The following is a 15,551-nucleotide window of genomic DNA, read 5'->3' as shown; positions in this document are numbered from 1 at the left end:
TGTCTATCTTTTGCCTCTGGGCTTTTCCCATTCTCTTACTTCTGTAAATCTCACTCTTACTCCATGGCTTGCTGTATAGGTGGGTGGCTGGCCCCTAGGTCCTCCTTTTTCTCTGGCTCCTTCTTTTTCTTCACTCCTCAATCTGTTTTCTCCTCCTTCCTCTCAGATTTCTCCTTCTGTATATTTTTCTCTGCCTGCCAGATTTGCCTATCTCTTTCCCCTGCATTGCTATTGGCCATTCAGTTCTTTATTAAACCAGTCAGGCGTTTTAGACAGGCAAAGTATCCAAGTTTCACAGTTAAACAAATGCAACATAAACAAAAGTAACAGTTTAAAATAATATTCCTCAACAGTCATTGAACATGAGTTTTGAAGCATGCAAGGCCTCTTGAGTCCAATGTTTGCAAATCATAGGAAGTCAACCCTGTTGCAATCTGTGAGCCAAAGAAAGTTCCACAACCAGCTCTAAAGACAAGCAGTGGAGGATTCCACCTCCAATGAAGAGGCACAGCAGAAGGATGCTGTAAGGCATGCCTGATGGGCAACAAATGAATTATAACTATTTTTATAATTGGTGTTGGAAATAGAACCCAGGCCTTTGACATGCTAAGCAATGGTTTACCATGAGCTGCATCCTCTGTGTGACTAGTAAACCTTCACGTTCTATTTCAGGTAAAGATGCTTTCTCACTGGATTGAGAAGTGAGTACTTCTCAGAACATTTTTCTAAGTTATTTTTTTTTTGCTTCAAAAATTCCTTTCTTACCCATTTTGACAGTTCAAATTTTGTCTCCAAGGTCTGTCTTCAGAAAGCCTGAGTCCATGAGATCTTTCCCTTGCCCTTTGCAGGGCTAGGGGGTGGGAGAATGTGTTTTCTTACCCTTAAGGGGGTGAGATGCTGCTACCAAATCTATGAAGTCTATCAATTCTGAACCATTTGTGACCATAGGTATAGTTACATGCAATTGAAAACAATCTTTTTCATCTTAGTATATAAAATGACTGTAATTTAGGGTGATCGTTTCTATTAAATTGAATCTGCTGTGATTTCTTCATTCACTTTGCTATAAAAGAAAACTGGTATTCAGGGCGACCTGCTTATAGCTTTACTGAAATTACCAAGCATGGCTTTTTTTTGTGTGTGATTATCTTTATAGTTACCTTCTTTCCTAGGTTTTCTTCCAGACTCCAAGGTACACATTTTAAATTTTCTTTTCTTTTAATATTTAGTATGTATGGGACATCTAACCACACCTTTACATTTCATAATTTAGGAAATAAAAACCATGCTGGATTTGCATTTGGTGCCTATCATTTCTGCTTTTGATATTATTGTGCAGCTTTTGAAAACTGAGAGAGTACTTCCCTTTATCGTTTTTTTGCAGCCCTCTTAGTTTGGTTTCTGTTGCTGTGATAAAACACCATGACCAGAAGCAAATTAGGGGAGAAAGGGTGTATTTATCTTAAACTCTCGGGTCACAGTTCATCAGTAGGAGAAGTGAAGGCAGGAACCTGGAAGTGGGAAGTGAAGCAGAGGCAATGGAGGAATGCTGCTCCTGGCTTGCTCCTAAAAGTCTGCTCAAACTGTTTGTTTGTTCGTGGCAGGCTCTCACAATGTAGCCTTGGCTGGTCCGGAACTCATTATGTGAACCAGGCTGGCCTTGAATTTGTAGACCCTCCTGCCTCTACTTCCAGAGTGCTGGGATTAAAGGCCTGGCCCCACATGCCTGGCCCTCATACTGCTTTCTTATACAATCCAGGACCACCAACCAAGGGGCTAGGTCTTCCCATATTAGTTGTTAGTTGTCAAGAAAATGCCCCCAATAGACTTGCCTACAGGCCAATCTGATGGAGGTTTTTTTTTGTTTGTTTGTTTTTAACTTGTGTTGACCAAAAAATAAAAAAATAAAAAAATAAAAAATTAACCAGAACAAATGTATAACTCCTAAATTCAACTGTGTGGATAATGCTTATAGTCTGTACATACAGTACTTAGAAAATAGATGTGTTATGAGACATCAGTTACAACTTGCATCTCAACTTAAACATGTCAATCTATTTATCAGAGCTTCTAAATGGTCGTGTTCGTGAAAGAGCAAATCAATTTTATTCTCTAGGAGTTAGAAATAGAATAAGGTGTAGTGTAGTAGGAAGATTTCCTGTGTCCCACCCAGCCCACAGTTGGGACAAATCTCTCTCACCCAAAAGTCCTGAAGCAGCTTATAAAACAATCACTCAGAGGTCAATATTAATTACAAACTATATGGCTTATGGCTAAGAATTCTTGCTAGCTAGCTCTTTCATCTTAAATTAACCCATTTCTATTCATCTGTGTAGTACCACGTGGCCATGGTGTTACCAGTCTGCTAGCATGTTGCTCCTTGGGCAGCAGGCTGGTGTCTCCTCTGCCTCTGACTTTTTATTTTCAGTTTCTCTCTTGGATTTCCTGCCTGGCTATAACCTGACTCACCCTAGGCCAAAGCAGCTTCTTCATTAACCAATCATAGCAACACATATTCACAGTGTACAGAAACACATCCCACAGCAGTGTAGCTAATGAGTCCAGAATATTTTCCTTCTGATAATGGTTTTTCCAGCTGATTCAAATGTTTTGAATGGTGTTGCAGTCTTTCACACATTTTTACTGAAGCTGTAAAGAGTTAGGGACTTTAATTCATGGACACCTATTTGGAAATGACAAGTTTGCTTAATAATCAGGAAGAAGTTCAACAATAAGTAAAGTTCAACAATAAGTAAAGTGTGTGTGTGTGTGTGTGTGTGTGTGTGTGTGTGTGCGCGCGCGCGCGCGCGCGCGCGCGCACATGGAGGACATTGAATCTCCTGGAGTGGAGTTACAGGTGGTTGTGAACTGTCAGATGTAGGTAGGTGCTCCCAAGTGAATTCTTATCTTCTGTGAAAGCAGTAAGTGCTCTTAACTGCTGAGTCATCTCTCCAGCCTCTAAATAACATTTTAAATCCATAAAATAAACGATATGAGATCCCAAAGAAAAAAATCAGTTTTTCTGAAATACAAGAACCAAAATATAGAAAATAAACGTGATGAAATCATATATGTACTTTTGTTAAATAGCAAGTTATAGTGTCAGTTTCACAACTGGCATAATTTCAAAATCAAAATAAACGAACAAATTGAGAGACCTGCAACAGTTTCAATTTAGAACAAAATATCATCAAACTCTCAGCTGTTACTTCAGCTGCACCTTTTACTAGGGTCGACTATATAGAGTTAGGGTTTTTTGTTTGTTTGTGTTTTTTCCTCATAGAAATTCGAGGACTTTAACATTATTCAGTGTCTCTTCTGAGTAGCCGCTCTCCTGGCAGGTGTCCTTAACCACACTGATGCTGTGCTTAGCATTTGGACATCCTCATCTTTGACTTCTGCGCAGGTGAAGTCCTGAAAGGTTGTCTAAGATTTCTAAAGATGGAAACAAAAGAGGTACTAGATCATTCATTGAAGTTTGAGAAGAAGAGCAAGCCCCTTGTCTTATAATCTTTCACTCTGTAATTTCTCTCGCCCTCCCTCCCTGCCCCCCCCTTCAATGTGCAGAGTAAATTAATCAGGGGAGTGCCTGTTCAGTCAGGTCTGTGGCCAGAAGCCTCGCAGCTTCTAATTTGAAATCTGCAGGCCTGCTGTTTGGGTCCCGTGGGCCTCAGCACCTTGTCGGTTTTGTGCCCAATAGCTATATGTGTTGGAAGTAGAGGAAGATGATGAATACACAGGCTCCTGGAAATAGTGGACAGACCTGCCTACATAACCCCAAACTCAAACAAAAATCAGGTAGAGGACGTCACAGTAACAAGTACACTACAGCGGAACACTGTCGTCCTTAAGAGTGGGGTGGATTTTGCGGCCCTTGAGTACAGAGGTCTTCCACCTGTTCTTGGTTGTTGCAAGTGGTGACTCTGCAACTGGCCTTCTGGGTGTTGGAAGTCCCGCCCGCCCGAGAGCGCGTCCCACAGTTTGTCCCTCTACAGCTCCCATAGACGGCGGGCTCCGCCCCTGCCCGTGGCTGCCGAAGCGGCGAGCTGCTTAGCTAACCACTGCGCCTAGACTAGCCCACAGCTTCTGCTACTGCGCACGCTCACCCATTCCCCGACTCCGAGTTTTCCCGCCCTTGATTGGTTGACTCTGCACCCATCTCTAAGCTACAAAAGTAGTTGCGTCCCGGCTTTGTAGGGCCACGAACGAAGGGGACGCTCTGATTCTAACTTAGCTTGTCGGATTCTAGAGAAAGCCGCTGAAATGACGATTCCTGGAGCTAGTGGACAACATGTTGGCAGACATAACATTTCACTTAATCCATGTTCTAAAAAACCCTTGGAGTTCCAGATCTGCAGGCAAGGCGGACGTCTCAGAGTTGCGCGCCCGCTAAGACTGGAGGACTCAAAGCTAGTTTTGGAGCTGGAGCCAACCATCAGGAAGGAGTGTGGGAGCATCACAACTAAGCTTTCTGGGAGAGCCCATTTGAACCCGAGTTATATGCAGGGGAATGTGAAATTAACAGCGGGAATATGAAGGTCCCGAGGGCAGAATGTTCCATTGTGGCTGGGTTAGAGACCTTGAGGGCGAGGTAGTATAAGTCAGTAGGCTTCCCTTATATTCATCTATCAGCAAGTCAGAAGGTCAGGGTCCTAGAGGAGGGCTGGTCTGTAAGTCCTGAGCTGCCCTGGATGGGGCAGGAGGAAGACAAGAGTTGATGCTTGAGTTTTTGTGACCAGCCCGTAACTCTGGCTTACAGGTGGAGGTTAGGGTTGTAAGATGGTAGGGCTATTTGAATGAATTTACAGGAGGAGAGCCTGGCAAACTGTCATTGACGCTAAAAGCTTTATTTAATTCTTCAAAGAGAAAGCGGGTGTCCACACGTTTGACCCCCCAATGACTAAAGTTAAATTGCTAAACTCACAAAAATGCAAAAACTCCTCAGATATGATTCCAGCCAATACAACATTTCTATCTGCCGAAAACCTGTTCGATCCCAATGTTTCCCTGATACCCTAAATTGTGGGGTTTAGAACACATGCTTTTAGACCTTTCTGAAGAATCTGAGAAGTTCCTAGAGTTCCCTACGACTGTACGATTGTATGGCTGTTTCCTTCTCAGCAAGGCAGGTGAGTTGATCAGCACGGGCTGGATAAAGCCAGATCCATGTTAATGGTTGCAAAGAAGGTCCAAGAATACAGCGGATCTCACTTTCCCTGTTTCTCAGGGCCTGACTGGATTTGGCTTTTCCGGGTTAGTACGCCCAGCTGGTTGCCATTGACTTCAAGGCGAGGCCACCCAGGAGGCGGTGCTCAGGCTTCCGGGCCCCGCCCCTTCGCGCCGTGGGCAGCAGCCAAACCCCGGTGCGCGGATCACGCGGGCCGGAGCCGCTCTGGGCATGCTCAGTGGCCTGGCAGGTGTGGCCGCCTCGCAACTCCAGGTCGGCCCCTGCCGAGGGGCGGGTGAGAGGGAAGTGGGCGGGGGCGCGGGCACAGTCGCTGGAGTGGCCGGCGGCCGCGGGGTGCAGGCCTGGTGGGAGCCCCCGCGGGCCGGGCCGGGATGAGCCATGGCATCGGTCAAGGTGGCCGTGAGAGTCCGGCCCATGAATCGCAGGTGAGTGGGGCCTCCCGCCCCCCACCCTCGCCACACCCCAACCCCGGGCAAGCCGGTCTCCAGCTCCGCTCACAGGCCAATCTGGATCTCAAAGGGACAAACTCCTGACCCACCTGGCCCTGCCAGTGGCCCTGGCGGCCCGGAGGAGTTAAGATCTCCCGCATTGAAGGGGACTCTGAAGGAAAGTGTTCGCGAGGCTGGGGAGATTGTCACATACAGTACCCATCGCAGTAACGTGAGGCTTGCTTGTTGGTCCTTTAAAAAAACACCAAGGGGCCACGTTCGTGAATTGAAATATTTGGGGGGGGTCATGGAAGTGTGAGGGGTTCCCCGAGCTGCCAGGCACACCCTCTTTTGTGCCAACTCAAGACGTCTCTATGAATCATGCCACTTTTTAATCTGGAGAGGATTCCCAGTCCCTGAACGTGGACCCAATCAGTAACTTAGTTCTGGAGGTTTATGAGGGGGATGAGGAAACTTCAACAAAGTTTTGACTCCTTGAAGGAGAGTCACGTGGCATGTGTTTAATGCTGATGTTAAGGGGCACAAATGGAGAACACGTTTAGAGTGCAGTCTCTTATGTTTTCCTACAAAGTAGTGCTTTGCAGTGTGACTCCTCTCTTTTGGCTGAAAACCTTTTTTTTCAGCGATTTCCTCCTTAGTTTAGAAAGGTATGTTGAGAAAGTTAACTTTTAAATGGGCTTAACTTCAGAGACTGAAGTACATCTAAGTGGATGCCCTCCGGGTTGACGGGCAGAGGTCACACAAAACCATTTGTATTTATTGCTGTTTCAGTTCTTGGACATTTGACTTGCCATATGGCCTTTCTCCCTGAGTCATACTGTCAATTTCTGGAGCTCAGTGTTTGTTGATTCTGACAGCTGATTAGGGCACCAGAAGATCGTAAAATGGAGGGATTTTACTAGTCTCTCTTGAATCTCTTTTCCTACTGGCAAGTAGAAGAGCCATTATTCTGATATATAACCATTAAATACCAGCGCTTTGGGAGGTCCATGAGTTGTGGGTGTGTGATTTTCAAGTTACTTCTAAAACTTTTTAGGGAGTTTGGGGTGTGTGTGTGTGTGTGTGTGTGTGTGTGAGAGAGGAGAGAGAGAGAGAGAGAGAGAGAGAGAGAGAGAGAGAGAGTGTCCAGTAGAATATTTGTTTCCTTACACACCCAGTCATACAAGATAAATAGGCACCAAAGTCTTCTAGATGATTTTAAAATATTTTTCTTTAGTAAGGGTTTGCATTATAAAAAGTTCTCTTTTGGAATAATATGAACATATGCTAGAAAATAGTGTCAGATAACTTTAGAAAATACTTATTAAATATGTACAGATGTCCCACATGATGCTGGGCTGTGGAGTAGAAGGCGGATGAGGTGTTGGTAAGTGTCTTTTAGGAGCCCACTGGCTAATGAGGGAGGGCTGATGACTCATGGACAAGACTGATCAACTTGGACCTTCTGGCAGAGGGTTGCTGTGAGTTCAGTGTCTTGTCAGTGTAAGCCTTGCATCCAGGCCCATGGAGGCAGGAAACAATTACAGAAGCCATATACCTTGAGGAGGCAGACAGATGTGATGTCTGTGCCCAGCAAGTAGTGCCAGTGGCACCGGGATTGGGACAGAAGGTCCCATTGAACTGGACCAAAGGTGGAAATGGGAAGGTTGGGTAGACACCCCAAGACAGTTCCCTGGTAGACTTGGTAGAATCTGGCAGCTCATTGCATAGAAAGAAGAAGGAAGAGGGAGACTATTGAGAGTCATTAGCTGAAGTGTGATGTTCAAAGAGTTGGAAAGCTTTGAGGAGAGCATTCTCAGCCATTCAGACATGCATGAAGTCCAGTGAGTGAGTTACCAACTCAGTGTCCAGACAGTGAGTGCTGCACGCATGTTTAACTTGTTCTTTGAAGTGTGGGAACGAGGACATCACGTTTCTTGCTTGAGGCGGTCAGCAGATGGTTGGAATCCTGGTTAAGTCTCCATGCTTCTGGGATGATCATGCGGAACTCTGTAGAGGAGAATGAGAGTTGGAGATTGGCTCTGCCTGTCTAGGTTTCCAGGGAGGAGAAGGGCTGGCTGCCATGGAAGTGAACCAGCACAGTACACTGTTCTGACAGGAGCAAGAGTCCCCTGAAGGCTGTAGCAGCTGTTGGTGTCAAATGTTACAAAAATGAAGGAGGTCCTTGGTCCAAGCAGTGAGGATACCAGTAACTTTTCTAAGTGTAGTTTCAGGATCCAGATGCAGAAAGTGGCGGTAAAGTATAAAGGGAGATGCCAATGGCAACCTGAAGTATTTGACCTAATAATAAATAAGTCCACAGTGGTGATTGGAGGTAATTGGGTTTACCACTGCTCTGATAACTTCATTTGTAAAAAAGTTTAATATGTAGATCAGAGTTTTATCTACCAAGATGTGTTTATAAGGATGGTGTGGCTTTGTTTTAACAGCAACAATAAAAAAAAAAATCATTAAGTGACCAGAATATAGAAACACAGGGGATTTGTTAAATTTGTAACTGAAGTCACATGGTGGAATTCTTTGCAGCTTGTTTTAAGCGTGGATTCATCGTAAATGAACTAACGCCAAGTTAGAAGACTGAGCAAAGAAAGATACATACACACACACACACATAGTAGAATAGAGTGTGTGTATATGTGGGTGAAGAAACTATAGAGAGCCAGCTTGGCCTATGAGGAGCAGTTTATAAGGGAGCTAACAGTGATGCCTCTGTGAAGGAAGATGGATGGCAAAGATGGAATATTTTTCTTTTTCCTCTCTTACTATTTGAATTTTCACGTTCATGAATAGTTGCAGGATTAATGATTATAAACTTGCTTGTGTGATTTTTAAAAGCTACTTAGAGACATTGGCTCTGGCTGGGAAGAATTTCAGGTGATTGTTGGAGACAGCTGAAAGAAGTTGTTATTTATTTATTTAGTGGTTGTTTAAAGTTAATATTTCAAGTAAGAAAGCTTCAGGCTGTGGCACCAAAGGCAGAAAGAGGCCTGGAATGAAGTGAGGGTGCTCCTGGAACCATCTGAAGAAGAGGGGCCAGTATGAGTTTGTCTGAGTTCTGAGCCTTTGCAGCCCTCCGTCTTCCGTGTGAACATGATCCCAGCCATGTGTGTTTTTACTGCCTAATGGATTATATGGCAGGAGAAGCCATTCCAGATGCAGAGATCCTAATTCAGTATCTGACTTGTCTGTTTCCTGTTTGTCCTTCTTCTTCTCCTCCTCCTCTTCCTCCTCCTCCTCCTTTGCTTTATACTAGGAATTGGACGCAGGGCTTTGTACATGTGTTTCAGGTTCAATACTACTGAAGTAGATGGACTAGAGCCTTGGTCATCTTTATAGTCCATATTTTGAGACAGAGTCTCCCTTTTTAATTTGATCAGGTTGCCTAGTCTGGCCTTGAATTCACTCTGTAGCTCAAGAGAGTATACTATGTGTCCATCTATCTGGTAGGAGCACCAAATCCTAGCACAACTTTTAGTAGTAGAGGAATATTGTTATGCTATTTTTTTACAGATTGGGAGGCAGTGCTTTGTAACACGAATTGCTAAACAATCTTTTTAGTTTTTCGAGATAGGGTTTCTCTGTGTAGCTTTGTGCCTTTCCTGGAACTCACTTGGTAGCCCAGGCTGGTCCCAAACTCACAGAGATCTGCCTGGCTCTGCCTCCCAAGTGCTGGGACTAAAGGCGTGCGCCACCACCACCTGGCGTTAAATGATCTTATTAATAAACAAACAAACAAACAAATAAAACCCAGAGCTGAAAAATCAGAGAAACAGAACAAGCCAGCTACGTTCTACGAAATCCTCAGCCTCAAGAGCGAGACTTCCTGTTTACTCACGCCTTGTATACCTTTCTGTGCCCTGCCACCTTCCTTCCTTCCTAGTGCTGGGATTAAAGTCATGTGTTCTTCTCAAATACTTGGTACAAAGGCGTGAGTTCTCAAGTGCTGGGATTAAAGGCGTGTGCCATGCCTCCTGGCTGTGTTCCCAGTGTGGCCTTGAACTCATAGAGTTTGGATGGATCTCTGCCTCCCTAGTGCTAGAATTAAGGATGTGAGCCATCACTGTCTGGCCTCTATGTCTAACCTAGTGTCTGGCTCTGTCCTCTGATCCCCAGAGAAGTTTTATTGGGGTGCACAATGTATCACCACAGTACTTTAGTCCATTAAGGGTACTATAACAAAATAAAAAACAACAGACATTTATCCCTTGTGGTTCTGGGAGCTGGCAAGTCCAAGCTCAGGGTACTGGCTGATACAGTGTCTGAGGAAGGCACCTTTGCTATGTCCTCATATGGGTCAAGGGGAAAATTCCTTGGGCCTGTTTTATGAGGATGATAAACCCATTGAGGAGGGGTTTTGCCCTCCTGACTTAAAACCATGGCATTGGGGCTTGGTAAGGTTTTAGCTTCTGAATGTCAGATGAACACGTATTGAGACTGTAGCACATAGCTGACTTGCCCAAAATAAGGGCCATACTTTAAAAAATGAGTAAGCCTTTAGCATACACAAAACTTTGCCCATGACTTTTATAGTCAGAAGTTTAACATTTTATACATTATATACGTTTTCCTTTGTGACTTCTTTTATTGTTCTGTTGATTTTGCCCTTTCTGTAATCTTATAGGTTCTATTTTTTATTTTTATTATTTTTTTCTTTTTCTTTGGAGATGTAACAAGCTGGGCATGGTGGCTCACATCTGTAATCCCAGCACTCTGGAACTCTGGAAGTTGAGGCAGCAGGATCACCAGTTTGAGTCCATCTTAGGCTATAGAGTTAGATCCTGTATCAAAATACCAGCTCCAATCTCCCCCAACTCCCCCAACCCCCCCCCCACAAAAAAAAACACCACAAAGACAAGAGACAAGATAATTTAGTAACTGATTTTTCCATTTCCTGTTAATTTCCCTTCTTAGTTTTTTTTCCTATTTTGTTTGTGGTATTAGGCATTGAATCTCCAGGCCTCTTGAGTCTAAGTCTCACTTATTTTGAGCAGGTTGCCCAGGCTGGTTTGAACTCACTGTGTAGCCCATGCAGGCAGGCCTTGAACTTTCCATCTTTCCTTCCCTGTTCCTGAATAGCTGGGATGAGTGATATCTCATGAAAACACTGATGATCTTTCAGGGTCTTTGATACTGTAAGAAGGTCAGAGCCTTAGGGCAGAAGATCTTAAGTTAAATTTTTAGTTTCATTTCTGAACAGCATAAATCAGAGCAAGATACTTAATTGTCCTAATTGTCAGTTTTTATGTCTGTAAGATGTGCTAATAATTATAGATACTACACAGTCTCACAAACCTGGGTTTTGTTGTTGTTGTTGACCAATCCACAAGGAGACATACATTTTAATTTGTTGGTCTATAGATTAGTAAAAGGACACATGAGGTATTTATGTACATATGTAATTGACTCTAATATTTTCTATTCTACATTATTGTATTATTTCATTTAAAATGCTTGTTTTGGATGACTAGGCTGATCTCAGGTGGACTGATGATTTGCAGCTGGCAGTGTGGCAGACACAGTGTGGGGGTCCTAATGATAGAGACAAAAAGATAGAGACCCTCGCTTGGTGCCTGGCAGAGCAGGGGCTCTGTAAAGATGCCTGTGGCGGCGCTAATGGTGTGTCTCGTTCACAAGTGAGCACTTGCCTAGCATGTCCAAGGACCTGGGTTGCATCCCTAACTCCATATTACCACAAATTTCTTCCTCCTCCTCTTCCTCTTCCTCTCCTCCACTTCCTCATCTTCTTATCATTATTATTACAGTTTAATGATTGTAACTTTTTCTTTAAAGTATAAAAGGAAATATTTACCAAGTGCTGTGCACGTGCCTACCTTGTGGCTGTTCCTCGTAAAGTGTGGTGCTCCCTAAGGCAGATCAACTTTCTGTAGGATCTTAGCCTTCCTGATTAGCATCGCAGGTACAGTATACCCTCCTGTCACTCTGGATCAATAGAGAAGGAAAAAGTGCCAGTGGCATTTTGACTGGGATCAGTTCCTTTAGGGTCTGGCCAAGTCTTCTTCCCCTTTTAAGATCAAGATAAGATCCAAAGAAAGGTAGTTCCTGGTCAGTCTGGGAGGGTAGGTGGGCGGGTTTGTCCTAGATGGAAGATGGGAAGGAACCTGTTCAGACACTGTTCCCTGCCAGACTCCACGGGAGTCTCTTATCTTTTAACCTGGCAACCTCTTCCTCCTTCCACCAAATGACAATGACTGACCTAGCCTTTTTTTTTTTTTTTTTTTTTTTCCTTTTCTTTCCTTCTGAGACAGGATTTCTTCTATCCCACACTGGCCTTGAACTTGCTATGTAACTGAGGATGACCTTAAACTTCTGATCCTTCTGTCTCCATCTCCTGAGCGCTTGGTTTGGGTTTATGCTTCCTTGCCTTGTTTGATGCAGTGTTGGAGTGCAAATGCAGGTCTTCATGCATGCTAGGAAAACACAGGGGGCCTTTTGTCCTCACTGTCTAGAGGGAGACTGAGGCCTCTTGGATGACAGTGGTGGGCTGAGCTAGCTCTAATTGCCTTCAGAGCCCTGTGTATGGGCACTTGTTGCCCGAGAGCTGTCGGAAGACAGAGGTCTTGGGCCCTAGGGACTTCCTGGTCTGGTGGTTGTGGAGGCATAGACATCCAGACATCCAATAATAGCGATGGAGTCCTCTTATAGTTCAGATGGAGCACCTGGGGGACTCCAGGATCTTGGGGAGAAGTTTCTGGGGTCTCAGGCAAGTTAGAGTTTTAGTTGAGCACTGTAGGAATATTACCAGGGACCATTTACCAAATACAATAAATGGTAAGTGCTTGGGGATGCTCTTTGGGAGCTGGTATTGCAAGCCCATTCTCCAGTTGAGGACCAAGGTTCAGAGAGGGAAAAAGTCACAGAGGACATTGGGATTTAAGCCTGTCTGTTAATTTCAACTTCCTCAAGTCCTTCACACCTGGCTTAAAGTCCCTCCAGTGTACAGAAGACTTTGATGAGGGGGTGGGGCACTGGGTTCCAGTGAGGTAGGAATAAGTTTCAGAATTTAATATATTTTTGAGAATTTAGGAGTCAGAAGGCAGAGTGTTGATTGTTAGGGCTTTTCTTTTAAGTTCAGAATCCTGTCCTGTCAGTATGGTTGCTGTTGGCCATTTAAACTTTAAAGTAAAAATTTTCATTACTCAGTTGTTCTAAAACAACTGCTTCAAAAGCTTAGATTGGCAATATAGGCAAGTCTGTGGGGGCATCGACTTGATTAATGATGGAAGGGCCTGGCCCACTGTGGGTGGTGCCAACCCTGGCCTGGTATAGTCCAGATTGTATGAGAAGCCAGGCAGAGTGAGCCATGGAGAACAAGACAGCAACACTCCATGGTCTCTGCTTCAGTTCCTGCCTCCAGGTTCTTGCCTTGAGTTCCTACCCTGACTTCCCTCAGAGATTGAGTGTGACCTGGGACTTGTAAGATGAAATCAATCTTTTCCTCCCCGAGGTTGCTTTTGGTCTTGGTGTTTTATCACAGCAATAGAAACCACACTAAGACAAATGTGTCATCCATAGACGCTACCCTAAGGAATTTAAGTTATAAATTCCTCTAAATTCTGATTCAGAGATGACTACTTGCAAAGTTTTGGTATGTTTGTGTACAGACTGTTCCTCCTCTGCTTGGGTGGGGCCATTACATCTATACTTTTTATGTCCTTGATTTTATTGTTTCATGAGAAATTGTGAAGACTAGTCATTGTGCAGAAAGCCCAAAGACTCAAAGATGGCTTAAGGTTTGGGCTTCATTAGGTAGAAGAATGTTTGTTCCAAGGTGTGAGTGCCTGTAAGGGAGCTGACTGGGGGACAGGGAGGTGCATAGTGGGGTGCTGGAGGGAATGCAGGCAGTGGGAGCTGAGGTGAGTTATTGGCTTGGAGGTTAGGTACTGAAAGGTGTTGGTTGCTTTTGGTGGAAAAAGCAAAAAAAAGAAAACAACAAAAAGGTAGTAGGCAAGCTTGTAAAGCATTTCCTTAATTAATGATTGGTGGGAGAGGGCACAGCCCATTGTAGGTGGGGCCACCCCTGGGCAGGTGGTCTTGGGTTCTATAAGAAAGCAGGCACGGCGGTGGTGGTGCACGCCTTTAATCCCAGCACTCGGGAGGCAGAGGCAGGCGGATCTCTGTGAGTTCAAGGCCAGCCTGGGCTACCAAGTGAGTTCCAGGAAAGGCGCAAAGCTACACAGAGAAACCCTGTCTTGAAAAACCAAAGGAAAAAAAAAAAAGAAAGAAGAGAAAAAAAAAAAAGAGAAAGCAGGCTCTGAGCAAGCCAAGGGAGCAAACCAATAATCAGTACCCCTGCATGGCCTGTGCATCAGCTGCTGCCTCCAGGTTCCTGCCCCTCTGAGTTCCTGTCACGACTTCTTTAGGGATAGACTACAGAGGGGAAGTGTAAGCCAAATAAAGCCTTTCCTCCCACACCTGCTTTTGGTTATGGTGTTTCATCCTAGTAATGGCAACCCTCCCTAAGTCAGGCACCTAGTGTAGAGAGGGGACATTAAGAGAGGAGGGAGGACAGCAGGGGAGTAGACTGCCCTGCCAGGTCTTGGGTTGAGTCTGGGTTGGCCATTAGCTCACCAGCCTTGGAGACTGTGTGGCTCAAGCCCGAGTCCTCTGGCAGCTTCGGCTCTCAGTAGGACTGCTGGAGGGGCTGTGTGATTTGAGGGGCGAAGAGCTGCTGTGGCTGCAGGGGTCTGTCTTGAGGTATGGTGGGCCACAAAGGCTCAGAACTGGCACCTGTTAACGTCTTTCCAGTGAGTGGGAGAAGGAAAGCAGCAAGGGAGAGGGAGAGAGAGCTCAGGAAGAGGAATGGGGGGTGGGGGGCTCAGGAAGAGGAGTGGGGGGTGGGGGGCTTAGGAAGAGAAGAGGTGGGGTGGGGGGCTCAGGAAGAGATGGGGTGGGGGCAGGGGGGCTCAAGAAGAGGAGTGGGGGCTCAGGAAGAGGAGTGGGGAGTGGGGGGGCCCAGGAAGAGAAGGGGTGGGGCAGGGGGCTCAAGAAGAGGAGTGCAGGGCTCAGGAAGAGGAGTGGGGGGTGGGAGGGACTCAGGAAGAGAAGTGAGGGGTGGGGGGGCTCAGGAAGAGGGGGAGTGGGGTAGGGGAGGGGCCAGGAGGAGGAGTGGGCCCCAGGGAGCTAGGGTCCTGCTTCCTGGCTAGTTCTAAAGCACTCCTCTTTTTTTGAGGCACGGGGCTGCTGTGCCTCACCTGGGCTTATTAGAGGACCCAGGTGTGGCGAGCACAGGTGTTTTCAAAAGGGAGAAAAAAAAGTAATCAGTGTGGGAGTTGGGGGTGGGGGTGGGGTCCACACGGAGAAGGATAAAGGGGCGAGAGAGGGAAGTGATGATAGTCTGTGGGTAGAGAAAGGGATTTCCAGGTTGTGCATGGGAGAGCTAGGATGCTTCCCCTGGGCTTCTGTGGGGTGGTGCTACTTACTGTCACTGGGCACAGGGAAGGTTTTCCTTTGCCTTGGGTGATCTTTGACAAGTCATGTGAAGCAAATGAGCAACGATAGAAGATAGTTCAGAAATAGCATAGTAGTCTTACATTTATTGAGCACTAGTATTATTTAAAATGCTGTTTGCAGACTTAGAATGTTTCCTAAACATACTTGTGGCTACACTGTTCTGCAAACAGGCTGTGTGTATGTGAGAGAGCTGGACAGCACATGTTCGAGGACATGCCAGGGAGAGACTCAGCATGTGTATGTCTTCTGTCAGTGGAAGAGGGAGGAGTTATTTAGAGACCGGAAGTTAGCTCTTATAAAGTGGTTGGGTCTGAGGTTGGGTTATTTCAGCCACCATTGTTTCATTACTCTTTTTCCAAGTTTGTTCAATAGCCTTCTATTGTTTTGCAGGTTCTTGTACAGCCCCACTGACACCTATGAAAGAGAACATGTTAATTCTACTC

General features: G+C 45.3%; 1 protein-coding gene across 5 annotated transcripts in view; it reads left to right on the top strand.

Annotated features, from left to right (window-relative positions):
* The first annotated feature begins 5,403 nt into the window (after positions 1-5,403).
* Positions 5,404-15,551, top strand: part of Kif16b (kinesin family member 16B) — a 282,143-nt gene continuing 271,995 nt past the window's right edge. For 2 of the 5 annotated variants that reach the window (XM_028884430.2, XM_028884428.2), the window contains exon 1: positions 5,404-5,613. In XM_028884430.2, coding sequence (XP_028740263.1) covers positions 5,567-5,613 — 47 coding nt within the window. In that variant the 5' untranslated portion in view covers positions 5,404-5,566. The remainder of the gene's footprint in view (positions 5,614-15,551) is intronic. The other 3 variants (XM_028884427.2, XM_037205261.1, XM_028884429.2) reach the window with 3 other exon arrangements.

Source organism: Peromyscus leucopus, chromosome 4 (assembly GCF_004664715.2).
Source record: "Peromyscus leucopus breed LL Stock chromosome 4, UCI_PerLeu_2.1, whole genome shotgun sequence".
NCBI classification, from domain to species: domain Eukaryota; kingdom Metazoa; phylum Chordata; class Mammalia; order Rodentia; family Cricetidae; genus Peromyscus; species Peromyscus leucopus.
The sequence above is the reverse complement of the archived record's forward strand: the minus strand, read 5'-3'. Positions and strand labels throughout refer to the sequence as shown.